The sequence below is a fragment of the Argiope bruennichi genome, chromosome 9 (genome assembly GCF_947563725.1).
Source record: "Argiope bruennichi chromosome 9, qqArgBrue1.1, whole genome shotgun sequence".
In the NCBI taxonomy this organism is placed as follows: Eukaryota; Metazoa; Arthropoda; class Arachnida; order Araneae; family Araneidae; genus Argiope; species Argiope bruennichi.
In genome coordinates, this window is record NC_079159.1 from 112,288,082 (window position 1) to 112,311,044 (window position 22,963).

General features: G+C 29.1%; 1 protein-coding gene across 1 annotated transcript in view; it reads right to left on the bottom strand.

Moving 5' to 3' along the window:
* LOC129983793 (TGF-beta receptor type-1-like) overlaps positions 1-22,963 on the bottom strand; it is an 804,684-nt gene that overhangs the window by 474,995 nt on the left and 306,726 nt on the right. Inside the window, exon 2 of the mRNA XM_056093422.1 lies at positions 18,724-18,808. Coding sequence (XP_055949397.1) covers positions 18,724-18,808 — 85 coding nt within the window. The remainder of the gene's footprint in view (positions 1-18,723; positions 18,809-22,963) is intronic.

Here is a 22,963-nt window from a genome sequence, read left to right on the forward strand (position 1 = left end):
GATTCTGTTTATTTTATCTTTTTTTTTCGTAATGTCTCAATGAAATTTTACTTTCTTATTTTATTTCATCAAATTATTTCGGGAGCATATTAACTAAACCATTTCAAGATATTAAGTGATTATCTCATATGTTGAAAGATTATTTTTGACATTTAATTCCCTTATCAGTATGTTTAAATTAAGCTAATATGCTGTTGAGCATACTCTCTTACGCTACTGAGTTTTTATAACACTGTTAAAATGTGCCGCTAACTTAAAGTTGGGATAAACTACTTATTTTATAATTTGCATAAGAAGGTGCCTTACAGCACCGCAGAAGACAAGTTACAATTAGATGATGCGGAGAGTTATGTTTATTAGGCAAATGTGTTGTTTTATCATTGTTTTAAATTAGTGAGATTCATACACACAATACACAAAACAATTAGGAAACTGTTAAAATAAAATGGCTTTAATAGCTATCACAATTTGAAGTTTAAAAATGATTTTTGGAAAGAACCTGGATAACAAATAATGTGTAAGTGATTTTGCTGAAATAAAATGAATTAATATTCCCTTCAAACTAGATGGTCTCCAAAGACGATTAGTACATATTAAAATGCAATTTGTATTTACTATAACTGCAAATGTACCATTAAGCATGTTCATTTCTTATCGATGATTAAAAAACCAGCTAATGAAAAATTATTTCCCTTTTTATACTTTATCATGAAAAATTCATTGTTAAATTATCAAAATATGATCTATATTATGAAAAATGCAAATTTAAATTACCAATACATTATATAATTAGATAATTATACAAGGTAGATCAGACAATCTGTTGGTAATTTAAATTTGAATTTTTCATGTCGTATTTATGTTTCATTTTGTGTATAAGTATATATACTCTTATTGATGAGTGGCATGTGATGTTTTTTTTTTTCTCTAGGAGAACCAGGTAACCTTGAAAAATTTTTTCAATTATTATTAGTAACAAAACTGCTGCAGTGTCAAATGAGGAACCGCTCTCCAAATTAACAAACAAATTCATTAACTGAAGTCTCTAAATTGTTTGTGATCTTTATGATAAGTTTTAAGGATAGCAAAGTGGTTAATATTTTTGAAATTCATGGAAAGTTAAAATTGTACTAACTTCATTGTAATTATTTTTACTTATTAAACGGTTTAATTATTTATATTTTGGTCTCAATGACCTTCAATTTTTAAAGACTGCAAAAATTTTATGAATCTAAAATGGAATAACCATTTGTTAATACTAAATTTTAAGATTTTTTTAGTTCTTATATCTGTTCTAAATTGTTTTACTTACAACAAGTATTGCTTTTGTTCTTTGCTTTGTATGAAAAGTTTTTTTTTGTATTCTTTAATCAGTATAACAAAATGTTTTTCTGCTTCATTGAACTTTCATCTTAATGAGTTTTTTATTGCTTATTTTTTTGTTTTTCAAGCAGGATTTGTCTTAATCCCATTTATTACATCTTTCTGTAGAAGCTTTGATGATACATCTAAGATTTTTAAAAACTTTACTGTATAAGTTGATACAAAATTCTGCTGACTCTTTACAAGTTGTCGCTTGTTTCAAAAATTATCATTCCCTTTAGTTTTTAAAATATCCGCAATTTTTCTTTTTTCAGAGCATAGTCGTTTACAAATTTAAGAGCAACACATTCCTTTGACCATAACCATAAACATTCCAAGAAAGTTAATCAGTTCATTCTTGAATCTTTTAGGTTTTTATAAAATCCGCAAATCATTTATTGGCGCAAAAAAGGCAGATGCTTCTTGAAATTAAATGTTTTATTGAATACAGCAAATCATTTATTGGTGCAAAATAGACAGATGTGTTTTGAAACTAGATCGTTGGTTGAATACAGTTTTCAATAAATGGGCAAATATTGTGAATTTTACTTATTTTTTATTCGAATGCTTAAATTGAATTCTCAATAATTATATTTTTAACGAATAAATAGAATTTCTCTTCCATCGGGCACAATGCAATCCATCTAATGATCTACCGCGTATTCCTCTTCTGGGAATTCCTTTAAGAGACGTGATGATGAGTTTCAAAAGCTTTTTATAGTTCTCTCGAGAGATGGGAACAGATTTTTGGAAATTCCGGTAATATTTGAGGAATATTTGACCACTTTTCATTCATTGTGATATCTAATATTATAGTATTAAATTCACTTTGATCCATTTACTTTTGAAAATTCTTAGATCAGTATACCAGGGCCTGTTGATTGACATACTGATAATCATTTGATTTAACATAATTGTTTCAAGCATGATTTCGAAGGCAGGATAAAGAAGAACTATCCAAAGCATATCTTTTTCTCAATATGGAACACATGCTCCTAATTATAATCGAGAGTTAATAAAAATTTTATCCAAGCTTATATATTTTATTGATTAATACTTCTCCAGGATTCAAATGTTTTATGAATATTCAGCTCTATTATTGATTATTCTATATTCATGGAAGTTTGTGTTTTAGAAATAATTGGTGAATTCTTTTCCCTGAAATAATATTGTAGTTGGTAGTCGATCAAAAATTTCACTATTTATAATCCAGAATTTTTCCGCTCCAGAGAATGATCAAAGAAAAAAAAATCAGTTGAAACCCCCTTTCTTTTAATGCTGAGTTCTGTTTTCTCTGTTTTTCATTCTAAAATGCAGAATAGAGGACTTTTCCATTTTGTACTCAATAGATCACATCCTTTTCTTTTAAGTCTTGTTGTCAAAGCAAAGCATGCTTTTTTATTACTTAAATTTACTGAATCGAAACTTATTATCTATTTTTTGGTGGGAATGATTACAAGATTAAATTTGTTCTTCATTTGAAGAACAATTTTCACTTCGAAACGAATTACTTTCCTTTCGTGTCCAACTGAAGGGATTGTTATTTGCCCAAATAGTATTATTTTATTTTCTTCTTCACTTTTTCTTCTCTCATTTTTTTTTCGAATTGATCTCTTTTATCAATAATTTTTGCTTTCTTCTTTAAAATATTTTTATCAGCACTTCACATTTTACCAAGTCGTCCTTATTGTCCTTCAGAAAGTAAAAAACATTCTTTTATTTAAATCATATTAAGGGTATTTGCGTGAGCAATAACAAAAAAGATCTTGTACAGCCATTCTTCATTCGTCTTCTTTTCCTTTTATATCTACTACGCATGTGATTTTCTTTTCTTTGTTCTTCATAAAATTTTGCCATTTTTTTATTATGTCCTTTAATTTTATCTACAATGTGCTTTTTTAATCCAGTAGGAATTATAGTGTTTGCCACAAAAAGCACATCACTAGCAATACAACTAGTAAAATTTTGAATATTTAAGAGTAATTCATTTTTATAACGAAATGAAAAATACTGAGAGCATCTGAAAAATACTTTTAGATCAAAACCTTGTTTGACTTAATAAGGCAGGTATCTGATTAATAAGGGTAATTATTAAGTGATATGAGTAACTGATTAATAACTAGGTATCTGATAAATCTTTGTAGATTTCATTCTGAAAATAGATATTTACTATTTGGTGCTACAAATAAAAAAAAATGTATTAAAATGTAAATGTAAGAAAAAATGCATTAAAATGTTAACAACACTACTTCAAATTATTTCAGTATAATGGTAAATAATTTCTGATTAATCTTATTTTAATTTCAGTCAAACATAGGAAAAAGACTTACAAAAAAGCTTATTACTCAGTAACTGATTAAAAAGTAATCTGCAAGTGACAGGTTCAATGAGTGCAAGTGATTATATCTGGACATGAATATTCATGTCTCAACATGAAATTGGAAGTGAGAAGAATTCGTAATGGAGAGGAGAGAAAGCTGAAAACATAGGATATAGGTTACCTAACATTCAGCATTTTTTTTTTGGTGTCTAACAACTTCTTATGAACTTCATTCAAATTTTGGAATTCTTTCTTACTTCACCACTTTAAAGCTTGACAGTGACTTTTAAAATCTACTTTTAAAACTTGTGGAAGTATTTTTGTCAGGTAATATGGAAGTAGCTTTATGGAAGCTATTTATTAAGCAATATAATAAAACAACATCCGAGATTTCAAAATTTAAATTAATTTTTAATTATAATCCCAATTTGGACATTTGCAAAGCCTCACATTTTGTTGGCACTGAACTTCAATAATCCGCAAAGAAATTTAAGGAGTTACTTTCTTAAATTCCGCTGAAATTTATTTAAAGCGGCATCTTTGAATTTCTTGAACAAATGGTGACAGACAGTGTTCTCACATGCTATAAAATAGTCAAGTATTCACGGAATCATCCCATTGCAAAATTAGAAATTTTGTTTCAAAACTTTCGATTCTTTAAAGCTGTTGTTCAGCCACATTTCTTCGACCAGAAGGAAGTGACTGAAAATAAAGCGTTGTGGAAAACATGTGATGTGGAACGTAAACAGTGAAGCTCTAAAGAGGGTGTTTTCAACAAGTTGTCACATTCCAACAACATATTAGATGCCGAGGAGTCAATATTTCACGTTATTTTTCCTCTGAGCGAATGAACTGGGTAAGTTATATACAGACGGAAAATAGTCATGCATGGCTGGTGATAAAAGGGTTACACCCAGACAAATTTGTCAACTTGCGATGATGCGTATTTCACTTCTATTTACGAGCCTTTCATCGCAGAAACGTTATTTTTAGAACACTGACAGATTCTTGACATTGGGATGAATGGATGGTATGCAGGTGAAATAAGAAAGGAATAGTTATTATGTAACAGAGAGGTTCTTTTCGCACAGAAGCAACCGAAATGAGCATGCACTTTCGGCAAGAAAAGCATACACGTGTTTATGGCATTTTCCGATCTGATTCTTCGATAGTTAATATGTATGCTTCAAAAAGAGATAGGATAGTGAAATCTTGCAAATGGTAGAAACTATTAATTGGAATTTTTCGACTATAAAAGCTCTCTGCCTAACTAAAAAGTATTTTAGTCACTTTTTATTTTCTCGTATTCGAAGAACAGAGAAAGCACTGTCAACGAACTCAAATTCAAAATTTTGATGAATCTCCACATTTTAGACCTCCTCGAGTTTGAAAAACACTTTTTGGCATAAAGTTTGTCTGTCCATCTGTCTGCCAACGCTTTTAGTTAGAAGGATGAAATCCGATATATAATTTTCACAGCAAGCAGTAGCAGATTTTTTTTAAATATATTTTGAGGAAAATCTAATTAGACTTAGTCTGTCTGTCTGGCTGTTCGAATGTACCCTAAACAGATAACTACAAGACAAAAAGAACTAGATGGTAAAAATAAAAATTAGATATACAAATTTAGTATCTATATTGAAGACACCTATCCAATTTTGAACCAACTCCAATACGAGTTGGATGTCTATCTGTCTGTAAATGCGATAACCCCAAAAGGCAATGACGCAAATACATCAATTTGAAGTTTAATTTTGTGACAAATATAGCTTCAAATTTTGGTTCCATTCGGTTGTGACAAAAATAATCTAAAAGGCAAATTCACCTTTTTTAGAGAGTAGGCGAGGACGTTTTCGGTAGATCATTCTCGCAAATTCTTTTACATATACAAAGCACAAAAAGTTTCCTTATCGTCAAAGAATTCTATCATTGGGTAATGTGTTGGTTACCGTTTTATCATCAGAAATGTAAATGTGTACTAAATTTTGATAAAATCTATCAAAAGTCTAATTGTTCGTCTGTTCATTACATGGATGCACTAGTATTCAAAAACCGCAGCAAGTTTGGCAAATTAAGTTATGTGTTCTTGGTATCGCAATTATTCATTCTTGCCAAATTTTGGATAGTAAAAATCTAACGTAAAAAGTTTAAATGCAAACTCTATTATTTGTATGCACTATCAGAGAACTATAGAAGCATGGATTCTGACAAAGATCGACCAGTTATTTTAACTATTCCGGTAGTTCTAGTGTTAATGCAAATCACACCATAATGTGATAAATTCGAATACTTCTGCAGGTTTACAGGCATTTTTCACCTTCCTGTTTCAGCAATAAAAATAGTTTTTCTCCTGATTCTTTATCTCTCTCCTTTTTTTTTTTGTTATCCACGTCGGAATATTATAAAAATGATTTTCTAAAAACATAAATAATTAAAAACCAAACAACCAAGCATATTATACTACAGCTGTAGAAGAACCGTTTTCTTTGTAATGAAGCAAGCAAAATGTTCCTCCGAAAGAACTCAGAGGAGGCGTGAGGTGGAACCGAACGATATTTGAACGAATTTCATGATAGAAGAATACTGGAGTCAGAGTGAATTCACTTGAATACTGATGATGAGTTCTTAACGAAATTACCAAAAGGGGCGGGCAGATAAAGTGCCGAGCCTCTCAATTACTTGCTATTGGTTGAAACAATAAGCCAGAATTGATATTGGTTCTATGTGCTCAACAATACTCAACGAATGGACTCAACAATATACGAAGTTTATAGGCATACCACAATGTATAGATATCGACGTGTATCTTCACTGGCATTTTTTTCATATGAGATATATATTGACTTTATTTTTATTAAAATGCCAAACTTAATTTATTTGTAAGAATTTCTAACGAATTATAAGTTTAAATCATGAAGCAAATGGGCGAGTATTAAAATTGCAAAAGGTATTCGATATAGTCTTCTAAATTAATTGAAGAACGAAGTTTGATATATTAAAAATAAATACTTTTACTTTCTCGAACAGCATTGACAAAGCATAGAAAAAAGGTATAAACCAAAAAAAAAAAAAAAAAAAATCGAATTCAGGATTTTGACGAACATTTAAGTTTTTGAACTTTCCACATTTGAAAAACATTTTTTGGCGACTTGTCTGGGTCAAAGATAACTCAAAACCACTTTGAGCAAGAAGGATGAAATTTTGTGCACTAAATTCGTAGTTTTCTATTTAATTTTGAGCAAAATCTATTCAAAGAAAGCTTATCTGTACACTGTTCGAATACAGATTAATGCGATAACTACAAAACGGAGAGAGCTAAATAAATAAAATTCAGAACACAGATTTAGCATATGTTGTGTAGACACATATTAAGTTTTGAACCACATCCTGCCTGTACTTTCAGAGACATATTCAAAAATGCAATGACATAATATATCAAATTTGGTTGTTATTATGTGACTGCAGTTGAAGTTTTATGTCAATTTTTGGTTTAAATCAGTTAAAAAAAGCGTATCAAACACTCATTCGATTTTAGAAATTATGCACTATTAACGGCAATTAACGGCATGCAAAGGAATTAAATGGCAAAACTCTCACCAAAAATCACACGATAGACTAGTGAAAAGGCAAAATTGACGCCAAAGATTAATATTTCTTAAATATTGTACGCCAATATATTGTAGGCTGTTTTCAATTATTGCACTATTGTACGCTATTTTCGTATATTTTTTATTACAATTTCCTAAAAACTTAAAAATTAAAAAAAAAGCTTTTAAATATTATGTTTCACAATATTTTCTTTCTTTTAACTTTGACATTACGCACACAAGTATTACGGCGACATTCATTGCATTTTTGAATGCGCATTACTATTATTGAAATGAAGAGGAAATTTTTAAAGATAATATACAGAGAGAAGAATTATATCTACAAATGGTATCATGCTACAATGTGTCGGATCTGAAATTCGAATTTCTTTTACTTTTTCGTCTATTGCCGCATTTAACAACTAATACGACTGTCCTAACATCAATTGTCAATATAAGCCAGTTAAAAAAATCTAAAAATATTAAAGAAAGTAATTTAGATGTATACAGACCAGCATTCCTAAAATAAAGATGAAAAGCTGGAAGGAAATTCGGTTCTCATTTAATTCCAGATCTGCATTTGGAATTTTCATTTAAGAGACCTCGGAATCATTATTATATGAGGAAAATTATATTCAGCCCATTTTTTTTCTCACCTATGCTCATTATGCAAATTTTCAATCACGGAATCCAATTTAAGTTCAAAAAGAAAAGAAAAAGAAAACTTCCGGAATTATTATTTTATTTATAATCTTGCAGCCAATCGAATTATTTTCCATTAAGGTTTATTAAAGAAGAAATTAAAAGGATTAAAATAATAAAGTCTTCGACGAAACGATATCAATGATTAACAAAATTTTAAAGAGTAAAAAGAAGGACATTCAGAACAAACCACAGACTGTTTAGTTATTCTTTGTACATCGTGCAAAGATAAAAAAAAAAGATTAATAATAAGATTTTATACACATTTATAAATCTTTTTCTTTCACAGAGAAACCCATTCGGGGAAGTAATTTTTTTTCTGAGTATATAATTTTAAAAACGATTTTCTAATCATTTCACTTCATTAATCATAAAATTAATGGGTTTATAGACATTAATAATGAGATAATCATCTGGCAAAAAGGACGTTTTAACATATTTTAGATACATAAATATAACTTTTAAATATGTAAAGAACGCTTAGTTTAGAGATCGGCATAGAATTTTCTCTCACTGTTTATGATACCGTTTAACACAAAGTGATTGATATATTTCATTGATTAATGCATTTAGATACATCCATTTTATTACTGGCGTTAGGTAATGAAAGAAATAGGAAAATTAATGACGTTTACGAAATAACATTTTGAGGAAGATAATAGTTAGAAAGTACATATTAACAAAATATAGCTTCAGACTGTATATATGTATCTATTATCAAATGGATTTGTTCATCTTTTAAGAGAAATATTTCTACATTAGAGATACGCGAAATGATGCTTATTAGGTAAAAATTTATCTGAAGTTCTCAGTTATATTACAGCAATTTCTAATCTTTCATTAAGTTATTTTTAATTAGTTTTAGTCTTACGATGACGAAAAAGAGATAGCAAAAGTGTAGATGTTTTGCTATTTTGTAAATGTGAATTTGAAACAGAAATACCTAACACCAGTGATAAAATTAATGGACCTAAATGCACCAATCCATGAAATGTATCAATCACTTTGAGTTAAACGGTATCAGAAAGAGCAGAACAGCATCCAATCAAGTTTAGAAAAGATAACTTCATAGTTTGTAATAAGACTCTGATAATAATAAAAAGAATATAGGATGTCCTTGAAATGTATTTGTACTTAAATAATTATAATTGATCAAATGTTAGCATGCATTAAAGTTCATAACTCAGAATCAATACAGAACGTAAAGTGTATTAGGATGCCTTAAATGCTAGTAATTGTTGTAGATGCAATTCTAATAATAATATAATCTGATAATAATCTCTACTAATAATAAAGATGAAAATATGTGTGCGTGTGTGTTAGCGCTCTACAGGCCAGGCCGTTTGACTTAAAACTATAAAATTTGCAATATATATGATAAATGTGCTCTTTGCAGGGATTTTTTTAAAATTTTAATTAAAATGAAGCTGCATTTTAGCGTTTTTCCGGGATAACTTCCGAAAATATTATCGCAAAAATGTAAATTTAACATTGTTTAAAAATTTAAAAAATTATCTTTTTCATGATATAATATTTAATGATCATGGGATTTTTTTGCTGAATTTCGACAGTAAAAAATTTTTTTTTGTCTTGTTTTCACATTGTTGTCCAGAAATTCGAACCGTTTTCACTGTTTTATTAAATCTTCAATCGCGCGATCCTTTGTCCGTTGTGGAAAGAGAAAGAAAAAGAAGAATTCTATTTAATGTTTACAAGATGAATAAAAAAAAAAGAATTTACAATATTGCAAAATTTAGAAGGTAAATGAACTGCACATTTAAGGTTTTAAAAATGCTATAATGTCATAATACCAGCCTCCCTTACATGTATTCATGTACACAATCAATTTGGCGGGATTTGCTAGGGGTATTCACGAGAAACGACGAGCCCCCAAAAATGTGGGGAAAGGTAACGACCAGCATTAATGTGAAAATATATTTATTATAATTAAAGGACAAAACATTACTATACTAACATAAAACATATAAAGAGCTTGAGCTGTACGTCTTACAGGCTCACTACCTAACTGTCGTCTGCCAATAATAGCTGGAAACCATCATGTGATGCATGACGCAACATGGCCAACATAGCGCTATACAGGAGATGAGATCTGTTAACAGTTCCCACAATAATTATTTAAAGAACAGGCATGTAAGTGCTATATGACGTCTATTTAAACTCTACCGTTTTTTCCTGTTACTTAATAGTGAGCACAAGAGTATGGATAAAACATATCGAAATGCTTACACAAATGAAGAATATAATGTCAGACTTTTAATATAGCACGAGCTATACGGAAAATCAAATTAATTATTATTAATGATAGAGAATACATGATTATAAAATTTTTTGAAATAATTTGAAATAAATATAATTGTGAAATATCAGCAACTTTTCTGATGAAACAATTAAGACAAAAGGCAGAAAATATTTAATAGAAATTTTTAGCCGTCACTTGGTCGCTAAAGACGGTTTATCACAAAGGCAAATGTGTGTTGGTGTTGGCGATCTACAGGGCAAACCGTTTGACCTACAGTTACCAAATTTAGCACATATGCGTCTAAAATCGTGTGACTGTGCACCTCTAAGAGAGCGTCAGAAAATTTTAATTAAAATTATAACTAAAGAATTTTAATTAAAATTATTTCATTTAATTTTAATTAAAAATTAAGCAAAATTTTGGCAATTCTCCTCAATACTGTCTAAGAATATTAAAGCACACAAATAAATTTTATACCGTTTCAAATTTTTTTTAAAAAATAATCTTTTTTTAATAACACCAAATTAATAGTAGTGCAAATGTTTTGGCAATTTATTAAATTTTTTTCTTTTATTTCCATAAATAGATTACTTTATTACAAACCATTTAATCGCGTGATTTTTTCCATTGTTGAGAGCTTAAGAAGAAAAATTCTGTTTAATTAGTTTACAAGAGAAAAAAATGAAGTTACAATATAACAAACTTAAAAGACAGATGAACCTGGCACTTACGTTTTTAATATCGTTATGATATTATGGGACTGGTTTTTATGTGAATGATTTATTCACACAATAAATGGTATATGTGTAAGACAATTAAAACAACATCACTTTAATGTATGATAATTTAGTGGAATCATAGAAATGAAGTTACATCTAAGTAATTTAACTGAAATTAAATATATCCAATATTGCCGACGAATCAGCTGGTCACTAAAGACGATTAGTAAGTGAGACAATTCAAGTGCCACTCAATATACCATCTTTCAGTCGCAGCTCACAACTCATGAATTGCAAATGATCTTAGGATAGAATGTAGTTTTAAGTATCCTCTCGAAATGTCGAGAAAAGATACCGTTAATACAAGGCGCCCTATTTTTAGAACAGATATAATGTCAAACGCAGCATGCCAGGATGTATTTGAATTCATTTAAGTGAAAACTCTGCTTTTTGAAACGGGTTAAAATTCCAATTTTATTGATCCAAATCACTTAAGGACATTATTTTTTATTTATCTAAAGGGATATTTATGGAGGACACTCGTCCATCAGAAGTATTTTCATTGTTTCGAGTAACAAGACCTCATATTATTAGGGAAACGTTAAATTGTAAGAATCACAACATTTTTTTTCGGAAGTCGTCCAGTATTCAAATTTTATGATAAAATAATGATCAAACAGAATAATAACAAAAATCATTATTTTCGAGTTCATTGCCAAATATTTCGAGAAGGCACATTTTCATTAATACCGAATGTTGTCATTATTTTATAATACTTGCGCGCAATATTGGTGATCATTTTCTATTTACAAGTAGGGATAAGACAAGAAGAAGGAACAAAGAATTCTTTCAAAGTAGAGGGCAATTGTAATAAATAAATTAAATAATTTAAGTAATGAAGTTGAACATGTTGATATTCTTGACAAGCTATAAAATATGTAGATTTAAAAAAAAAGTTTTGAAAATTCCAAAATAACACTAACATATGGACCTATAACTAGAGACATTCTAGAAATTATTAAAAACAATGAATACCAGATTGTCATATTTTTTTTTCTAGATGGTAGACTTAGAACACAAGCTACGGATCAGGCCATTTCCAAGGCTGCCGAGAAGAAGATTCACCAACTGGATCAGCGGACGCTTCTTAGGTGGCTGTTGATTGTTGGATCTCATAGCAAGTTTTGTCGTAGAGAAGTACATATATTGTTATTTAGAATATTAATTCGTTAAAATTATTTAACTAAATATTTTAATTAAATCTAGGAAAAATATTAGAAAAATTTAGATTTTGCTATTTTTTTTTCAAAAGCGAATTTATTAATTTAAACAACATAAAAAATAATTGTTTAAGTCTGCCAATCTAAAATATATACATGAAGTATATATATGAATCAGAAGTTTGCTATCATGTCCCGATTAGAGTGGATACACTGTATAAAATTTCTGAGCCTAAGATTTAGTTGTCTGTTCGAAGTTGATTTCGGTTTTGAAGAAGGTTATAAATAGTCCTTATAAATGATGGTAACCACAAAATTTCTTCTATTTGCAACGACTTACACTTTTGGACAATTTTCAACTTTAAAATTATTTACTCGGGCTGCGAGATTTAGTAAATTGCATTTAACAAATCAGTACATGGATACTTCATTTATATATGTTTTAAAACAATTTTCTATTCAGATAAAAGGAATGCTTCATCAATGACTTATCCGGATAAAAGTGCTGCGTAGAATGTGAGTTATAAATTTTTATCACATCAAACATGTGACCTTATCAAATGCTGTCACCGCAATGAAACTGAAATATGAAAAATCCATATGATTGAAATTTTAGCTCATCAAACATATGGCCATATCAAATGTTGTCATCACAATGAAGCTGAAGTATGAAAAATCCATATGATTGAAATTTTAGCTCATCAAACATATGACCATATCAAATGCTGTCATCACAATGAAGATGAAGTATGAAAAATCTATATACAATAATTGGATTACGAACTAATTATTGATGCTGGCCATCAAGCAATCAATATCGGCTTAAAATTAAATTTAAAACTGCACCACTCGGTCAAATTTGCCCGCAAAAGGAGCGGATTTCCCCGTCTTAAAATGCTATTGTGTCAAAAATTTTGCAGAATGAATTTGAAAGGTTATAACTAACAGGATTATTAAAATGTCTCTAATTAATAAAATTTCTCAATTTTTACAACAGTATGTTTATTAATTCAAACAAAATGTTTTTATATTATTTATGGCATTTATGCATTTGAAATCATGTACTTTTGTCTAACCATTTTTTTTAATTATTGGATTTCTATTAGTTTGGGCACTCAGTATAATCACAATTTTTTGGCAAGATGCCATAAGTATTATGCTATGAAAAGATAAACAGATGAATTTTTCTCACATTTCTCTTTCTTTTACAATTATTCAATCATTATCTAATCGCTATGAAAGTATCTATAAAGATATTACAATTACAAGGAAAATCTTATTTTTACTGTCAGTAAAATTTGTATTATGCAATATTTTCTTTCTTCACACTAAATAAATATATGAGTGCACTAAGCTGATTGTATTTTTTAGTAACTAATGCCATGCCATTATTTTCGATCAGTAATTTTAAAGCTTCGTTAACGCATTTAAAAAATGTCAATTAAAATGAAATGACCTCTATATTTTGTATTCGAAAATATTCGTTGTTACTGCTATTGTTCTATAAAGATCCCAGTTGTTTCTTCAAAATATTTAAGAATGAAGTTTGTCATATTTGAGAAAACGTTAAGAATGAAAATTAAAATAAGTTAGAAAATTTAATTTCGAAATTTTACAATATTGAACAAAAAAAAAATCCTCTTAACCTCAGGTTGTTTGAAAAGCTAAGAAAGCAAGACCAGAAAAATATTTAATGCAAACATTCGTAAATAATTGATGCATACATCATCTATACGCCATACAATAAGACAAAGCATGCAATACCGAATTATAATTTTTCCCCTTAATCTTCTTCTTAATATCCTTTCAATCTCGAATACCAATCTCATCCATCAAAAAAGCCAGCTCATTCGAATTCACTAGCTTCTTCCATTCAATTCAATATTTTTCACGTCCATTTGGAGCCTTTAAATCGACGAAATCTTCAAAGATCTTATCCATCACGAAGCATACGTTAATTAGTATTTTCTTCTGTGTTAAACTCTTCGATCAATGCAACCATTTTGGAATATATCATCAACTCAAGATATCAACCGAAACCAAAATACTTGTAAAACCGCCTATTAGATTTGTACTGTGCGAAACAATAGACATTGCCTACCACTGAATGAAAAAGGAAGTTTTGCTAAGTTAGTCTACTTATAACCAAGACACTGTGAATCTTTCTATCAGTTGTTCGGAATGCCTGGATAAAAAGGAACCAGATTTACTCATCTGTTTAGTGGGCAGTGTCAATCGTGGGAGGTCTGCTGTAGAGATGTCAATTTGTATCCATCGATCCATCACCATTACACAATCTTGATTGATTGTGCTTTGGCAACTTCGAGGTGAATAACACACAACACTTCAACAGTTGATTTAAATACAAAGAAGGATGGCTTAGTGTTTTTAAGAAAAAGGAAACGAAGAAAATGAAGCTTGGATAGCTTTAATGCTGTATTTGGACAACTTCCTTCAATTCAAATGCTTTCAATTAATTGAAATTAATTGAATTAATTATATTCTAGGAAATTTGCTACATCATTTCTTTTATTCAATTTAATAGAAGGAACACATTCGAAAAGCAAATTACCAATTGTAGAAAAAGTTTAGAAATCTGCAATTTTTTTTTCTATTTGTTTTAACCCTTTAAAGGGCCATTTTTTTCTAGTCATATTATGTTAAAATATTTATAGGCTTGAAATTAGAATAAGAAAAGGAATTCATTTAGCTTATTAGATAAATTTAATTTGATTCATTAATTAATTTGGTTAATTAATAATTAAGTGACAAACCAAGACATCATTTTGTGTGAGATAAAGAACTGAAGCACCCTAAGCTTCTGTCTTTCTAAAAAAATTTGTCAGAACTTATGCCAACTTACATAATTTCATACAACGATTGATAAATTTGGTGGGGAGCATACTTCCCACGGCCTTAGAAAGGGTTAATTATTATTACTTTTTTTTTACTTTCTCGTATATGAAGCACAAAAAAAAGTATAATAATCGTCGAAAAATTCGAACTCGAGTTTTTGTCGAATCTTTACGTTTTAGATCTTCCTGTGTTCTAAAAATACATTTTTGAAAAATGTTCGTCTGCTTGTCTGTGGCAATGATAACTCAAAAATGCTTTGAGCTACACGAATGAAATTTCGCATACGATATTCAGATCAAATTTGTAGATTTATATCAAATTTTGAGTAAATTACATTCAGAAGATTTCGTACCTACATTTAAGATCTATAATGTAGCTCTATATAAAATTTGTCTAAAACACACATTCGATTTTCGGATACAATTAACAGAATGGCATGGATTAATAGCCAGAAAAAACTCGCCAAGGATCACACGAGAAATTCAGTAAAAATGCTAAATTCGCGCCAAAAGTTAATATTTCGTAATTATTGTATACCACTACAATGTAAGGCGATTTCTGGCACGACAAGTTTATTAAAGTGAAAGTTTTAGGGAATCTACTCTCGCTGGTTTATTTACTAAGGCGTTTTAAGAAAACTGACACTTTTTTGATATTATAAGAACACTAATGCCAACTTACTATCATTATCAGAATCAATACCAATTTTATGACATTTTAAGGATTAATACCCACCCCTAAAGCAGAGATATATTGTATATATGGTGGGATAATAAACAATATTCACAATAATGCTGCCCTTCCGGGGAAAGTAGATTTTATTTAACCCTTTCTAGGGCCGTGGGAAGTATGCTTCCCACCAAATTTATCAATCTTTATGTAGGTTTAATATGTAGGTTGGCATAAGTTCTGATAAATTTTTTTAGTAAGTCAGACACTTAGATGCTTCAGTTCTGTATCTCAGACAAAATTATGTGTTTTGATTAGTTACTTAATTATAAATTAACCAAATTAATTAATTAAATTAAATTTATCTAATAAGCTAAATGAATCCCTTCTGTTATTCTAATTTCAAGCCTAAAAATATTTTAATATAATACGACTAGAAAAAAAATGGCCCTTTAAGCGGTTAAATAGATTCCTCATGATGAGAATGAGTAAGAATCAGAGGTCAAACGCTGATTTTTACAGAAACGGCTTATGGAGTTAAATAAAAATCATTGATAAACTTCGATATAGTACAGGTACTGGAAAAGAGTCAAAAATATATATCTTCTTTACAGAATGATTAAAATGCGCGAAATTAAGGAGCAACAACGTTCCGCATTGGTTTATACCTTTAAGTAACTTAAATGTTTTTATTTCTAAAGATACTTTAATAACAATCTGATGTGTGACTTGGAATCTAAATTTTATGCTTGAAATGATGTTTCATAATTAATTCAAAGAAACTATGAGATATTTAATATATGATGTGAAATCTACAAAATTCGAATTATTACGGATAGGTTCATTTATTCTGATAATAAAGATGTGGAACATGTTTGATGAAAACTACTTGATTTGTCACAAAGTGATCAAATCATAACGGTGAATAAACAACTATTTCAAGAATGATGAAAAGTCTATTTATTAAAGGTCTTTACAGTTGAATAACTTTGGGGCTAAATTTAGGATAGCAACGTCTGTTCCGTCAAAATATTTTTGAATGCCTTTCCATATTTAGGAAAAATACAGAGTTTGAAGTAGATAGTAAAAACATAAAATGAAGATTTTATAAATTGGTTTTATTAAAGAAAGCACTTACATATTCAATTTATATTGCTATAATATGACGTTGTAAATACATCATAACACCAGAATATATTCCAAAGTAAACTCATTTTCCTTTTAAATTTTAATATTTATTGATTAAAACTATTAATTAGTAATATGTAATATATTTACTTAAAAATGGTATTTAATAAGGCAAAATTGAATCTACGATTATAGAATTTTTGAGAAGATTATAGAATTATTGAATTTCGTAATTACAGACCGATACCATGTTACAAAAGGACTGTTATTTGTATAATGTTACACTTAATTATGTTTATCAGAATACCGTATTGCATAAAGGTGAACTTTATAGCTAATGGAAAATAACAACAAAAATTACTACAAGTAAAATAGCAGCGTAAGGTATTACACTTGACATCTCATAAATAGATCTTCCCCAATATACATGTTACGAGTCAAAGCTAAGTCAAAGCTTGCTTAAACAAGCGATGATGAATCAATCCTTTGAATATTGAATAATCTAAAATAATTCTTTGCAATAATTTAGTTTGTATTAATTCAGTTTGTAATAATTAAATTCAGTGAAAAGACTATTAGGGGGGGTTCGAATTATAATCTTTTTATGCTCCGATTGATTTTAAAATAATTCTTAGTAATTTACGTTTCAACGAAATTCCTGATAGCTGTTCACAGAACTGCTTATAAAAGGAGTATAGAGCAAAATTTGTTAATTCATCGTTGAATTTATTAATAATTACTGAATAGAGGTTGAATCTATAAAAAGTTATTAGCATACGTCGCCTTTTCAAAGGCTCTGGCCATTAGAGAAGGTTAAAACGGAACTTGTCTATTCCCATTGCAACTTTCACTTGTTTCTTCAGTATGCAAGAACTCAAAATAATATTCTTATAAGGAATTTCCTATAGAGGGATAATTTCATGATATTTTTATAAAGGAATAAATTATTTTTTAACAAAGAAATTACGAATAAGGTTTATTGAATATTCGAGGCAATTTTTTTTGAAAACCATAGACGCTTATGTCAGCAAAAATAAGATACGAGAACGGTAAAATTTATCATAAAACACATCTCATCTGTTTATTTATTAAAAAGAAAGTTTTACAAGATGGTAATATTTTATATAGAATAAAAATAGATTTCAGATAATACATTCCTTACTCACTAAAAATAGGCAGGTTAACGACGTGGTTCAATTTATCTCTCGTTTTTTTACATAATCATCCGTTAAATTATGTGCATAGAAGCCTATTTCAATAGTTTATAGACAAGTTCGTTTTCGGAAATATTTCATCTTTATCTTCGATATTCAAAATACATAAGATTTATTTTATATTTTTTGGCAACATTTATTTCAAACGGAATAGGAATGATGCAGGTCTACGATTTGGGGGGGGGGATAAGCACCGGAGACTGGGCGCTACATCATAACTGTTTGCTTAAAAATCCAAACCATATATTAGAGGGCACCATCTTGTAAAAAGGCAATTACTTTCATCATTCACAAGCGTAATAGTTCTTAATGGAAGTTTTATTCAAAAAGATGCTTATTCCAACATTCCAGAAGGTGGTCTCCATGCATATCTTTCCACAACACGGGCCCCAAGAAAGATGATCAGGAACAACGGCAGTGACATAAGTTGGATTACATCCAATACTCATTTGGTAATACAAACGGCGCTTGTCTACGGAGATGAAAACGAGGCACTTTAATATTCGTCAAACTTTCAATTGCATTTTTCATTGTTTTGCCCAGGTAGCAACCGTCGCAGAAACCGTCTTTTATGATTTCGAATGACGCGTTCTTAAGCAGTGCTTTCTTTTTATGGTGCGTCGAAAATATTTAGGGAAAGAATTTCAGAAATGTAAGCTAAATGAATTTTAATGGAAGTCACTTACCTTTATAAATTCGCTGTGTACTCGTAGTAAAATCTGTCTGAATATCCATTTTATGATAAACCATGTTTGGTAATCCAAAATTCACCTGAAATAAATTATAATTAAAATTAGTTATTTGCAAGAAGAGTCCAGTAATTCAATAGTTCCTAATGCTTTTAAAAATATAAAAAAAAAACTGATTATAATATACCAGCCGCCTTTGGCGACCAGCCGGTTCGCCAATGTTAATGTTCGTTTAAATTTTAATAATTAAATATTTTACGCAATTCCTACGTTAATCGATTCTTCATCCAAATATTTTAAAACTTCAAATTCACTAATAATATTACAAAGGCCTTCATTCATAACGTAATATGTATCTCTCTAATTTTATGTCAGCTCCCGTAGAATTTATGCTTTAAATTAAAGTGGAAAGAATTAATCTGAAATTAATATAATAATATTTTTTAGGAAATAAAGCATTTTTTTTATAATATGATTACTGATAACAGAGTCACTGAGCGTTTAAACTTTATGGGCACTAAAGACTATCTTTCTTAATTTATGTAATATCTCAAGAATTTGTCAACAAAATTTTCTCATATTCATCATGAACAGATCGATTCATTAACAATGTTTCATTTTAAATGCATCAAACACTAAGAAAATAAAATGAATCATTTAAAATAATCGGTCAAAAACAGGTTTAAAAAAACTACTTAAAATCGATGTACTTAAAACTATAAGCATATACAAAAAATATATAACTAACATAAATACAATTTAATTACAAAAGCATGCAATTAACCTAAAAAATAATTTAAATCAAGAATCATCCGTTGATAATATTGTCAACAATCAGAACACAATGCGCATGCGTGAATTTTTCTACTCCAGTTGGGGTAACGCTATGCAGATGAGACATTTTTAATTTCCTTTATTCTGTGTTATTTTAATTCAAAAGTACTTCAGAATGAATCTGAAAGATCGATTCATTAACAATGTTTAATTTTAAATGCATAAAACATTAAGAAAATAAACAGAATCGTTTGAAATAATCGCCCGAAAAATGTTAACCCTAGCCTCATTACTGTTGGGAAAAAAAAACTGAAGGTTTAGTCATTTGTCGTTGGAGAAAATGAAAAGATTTTTTGTTTTAATTAATAATTAAAATTCTAATTAAAAATTCAAAAAAAGGGACCCCAGGTGCACATTTTCGACCTCTAAGGTACCAAATTTAATAGCTGTAGGTCAAACGGTCTGGCGCCTGTAGAGCGCCAACACACACACACACACACACATATTGAGCTTTATATAAGTATAGATAACTTAGAAATCATTCAAATGATTTCGCAGACAGGGCTTGCCCAATTTCATCTATGCTACCAGGAAATATATTTCATATAAATGTACACATATATTTTTTTTTAAGATATCTGAAAATAAAGTTTTGAGAGAACTCCGTTCTCCAGTCTTTACAATTAAAACAATTTTGCCACTTTGTAAGCAAAATCAATTAGAGAACTGCATGCTTTTTGTACAAGTATAATTTAAATCAATTTTTTCTTTTGTTGTGATAACACGTAGAGAACGCCAGTCACCCTGCATATATATTTATTTACTTCATTTTATACTAACACAATAATTCTTTCATTGTTTTAGAAGCAGATTTTTGTGTTTACTTTATTTGCCATAAATTTAAAAAAAACTATCAATAAATGCTAATTAACATAATCTAATCCTAAATGTGTTTAAAGTGTTAAAAAAGGGGAGAGAGAGTTCCAAAATTCGGACAGTTGTCTAGTTTGGATCAGCATCTTATTATTGATAGCACTACGTATGTTTGGCTTGTTAAATGGGTCAATTGTGGCGATATAAATGTGGTTGATGGAATAAGTATTTATTGAATAATAAATTCCATTGAGCAAAGTTTTATATTTAGAAATCCTTATTTAAGTATTTGAATTTAAAAAAAATTAATAGCTCTTGCGTTGTTTCAAAGTAAGTAACAAAATATATTATATCTTCAGAGAGGAAATTTGTTTGCCTACAATTTATCAGGGAAATTTTATTTTAATCTCTTGAAGTTAGGGAGATTTTTTAACCTGTTGTCCGAGATTATTCAGATTGAACCACAAAGTATCAATCTGAATCAATTACATCAATCGAATTATTATTTTGCATTCGAATTAAATATAAAGCAAATATAATCAAATGCAATCCTTATAAATTTAAGCGGAGCAACACGAGCTACCAAATTTGGCACAAATATACTTAAATATTTTAAAGGATAGAATTATACATCTCAAAGCAAATTTTTTGAAAATGTAATTACTATATTATAACTACTAATTTTAATGTTTTTCTACCATAACTTCCGAAAATATTATTACACAAAGCTTTATATATTACTTAAAATCCAAATTTGTTTTTCTTTTTAACGATATGAAATTAATTGGCGTACATAGCTTTCCAGAATTTTGGCAATTTTTAAAAATAAATATATTTTTTGCATAATTTGTAACAACAGATTTTATCGCAGAACTGAAGTTCCTTTGTTTCATTAAATACTTAATCACGTGATTTTCTTCCATTGTTGTAAGCTCAGGAAGAAAGTAAGATATTAAATAACAATGTTGTTACCATGAGAGATAAGAAATTTTCATGAGGAATAATTCACAATACTGCTTTAGTTGGAAATTCAATTTGAGAAATCTACTTTATTAACTAAACCTATGATAACATTTTGTTCCATTTCTTTTTTTACTTTAAAGTCATTTCTTAAAAAAAGTAAATCTTAGTTAATGGATTACCTTGAAAGTAACGCTTTTAATAGAACTGTGATGTTATGAAACTTGACTCAATTAGATTGTTTATATACGCGATGAGCAGAACAGATATAAGACTTTTAAAATAACATGGTTTTGATACTTATCACAATTTGATGCTTAAAATATTTCATTGGGAAAACATGAATATTAAATTATGTATAAGAGATTTAATTAGAAGTTGGACTAACAATTTTCCCAGCGAATCAGCTGGGCGCTAAAAGCGGCGAGTAAAAACAATGTAAGAACATTAAAGATATCAATTCCCGATTAAAATAAGTACAATGGTTACGTGAATTTGCAGGTTGAAGAAACAAAGAAAATAAAAGCAATTATGATATTTACTTTTGCTTTAGTTGGAAATTCAATTTGAGAAACCTACTTTATTAACTAAACCTATGATAACATTTTGTTCCATTTCTTTTTTTACTTTAAAGTCATTTCTTAAAAAAAGTTAATTGCATCGATATGAAGATAATTAAACTACAAAAATATTCTAATAGATTATTTTAAATTAATTCTCTATCCTTGTAAATTGAAATATCTTTAATTAGACCAATTCCGGTCACATTCTCCTAAGTCATTTAAGTTTCTTTTTCAAAACCTACTTTTTACCAGAAAATTCAGTTTTCTTTCGCCCAAAAATAAACCTTTCCATTTTAAAACAAGACAATCGAGTCCCTTTGTTTGAACACCTGTTACAACGCCGTTTGTTCCCAATTACATCGTCACGTCATGACGTCATTCATCACAGTCAGTTAAAATGGCAATAAATCTTGGGCATAAATCAAATCAATCAATCAATTCGGAAGCGGAACAGTTCCGGTGGTGGAACGGGTCGCAAGTGGAATGCACCTAAACTGCGCGGAGATCAATATCTCTGAAACCAAAAATTGCACCCTTTGGCTTCTTCAAGTTGTCTTGCACCTCGTTATCTTCAAAAGATTGATTTATGAAAGCAACTTCCAAAGGGAGTTGCTCAGAATTTTCGGTCTAGTGCAGAAGTTAAGAACCCTAACCCAATTTTTTTTTTATTAGGAATGACACTTGTTGTTTCCGTGGATTTTTTTGTCGCGATTTTGAATCGTTTTATGCCAAATTATACACATAGTATATATACTTTTGGAAAAATGTTCTAAATGATAATAAAATTTGTATTTTATACCGTATAAGTCTATAAATGGTTGCTGAAAATATGTTGTTATAAATGCTCCAATCATTATGTTGTTTTAAAAAATACGATGCTTAATTTGTTATATAATATCCCAATCCTATTAGTCATGTTCAGTAAGGTGTTCTTTACGTGCTACCATTTTAAACAAAAATGTTCCATTGTTCTTCACTAAAAAACTTATGAAACTTCTCATATCACCATTTAAAACCATTTGAATGACCACATTCAGAATGGTTCATTAAGTAACTCATTCCGAAGT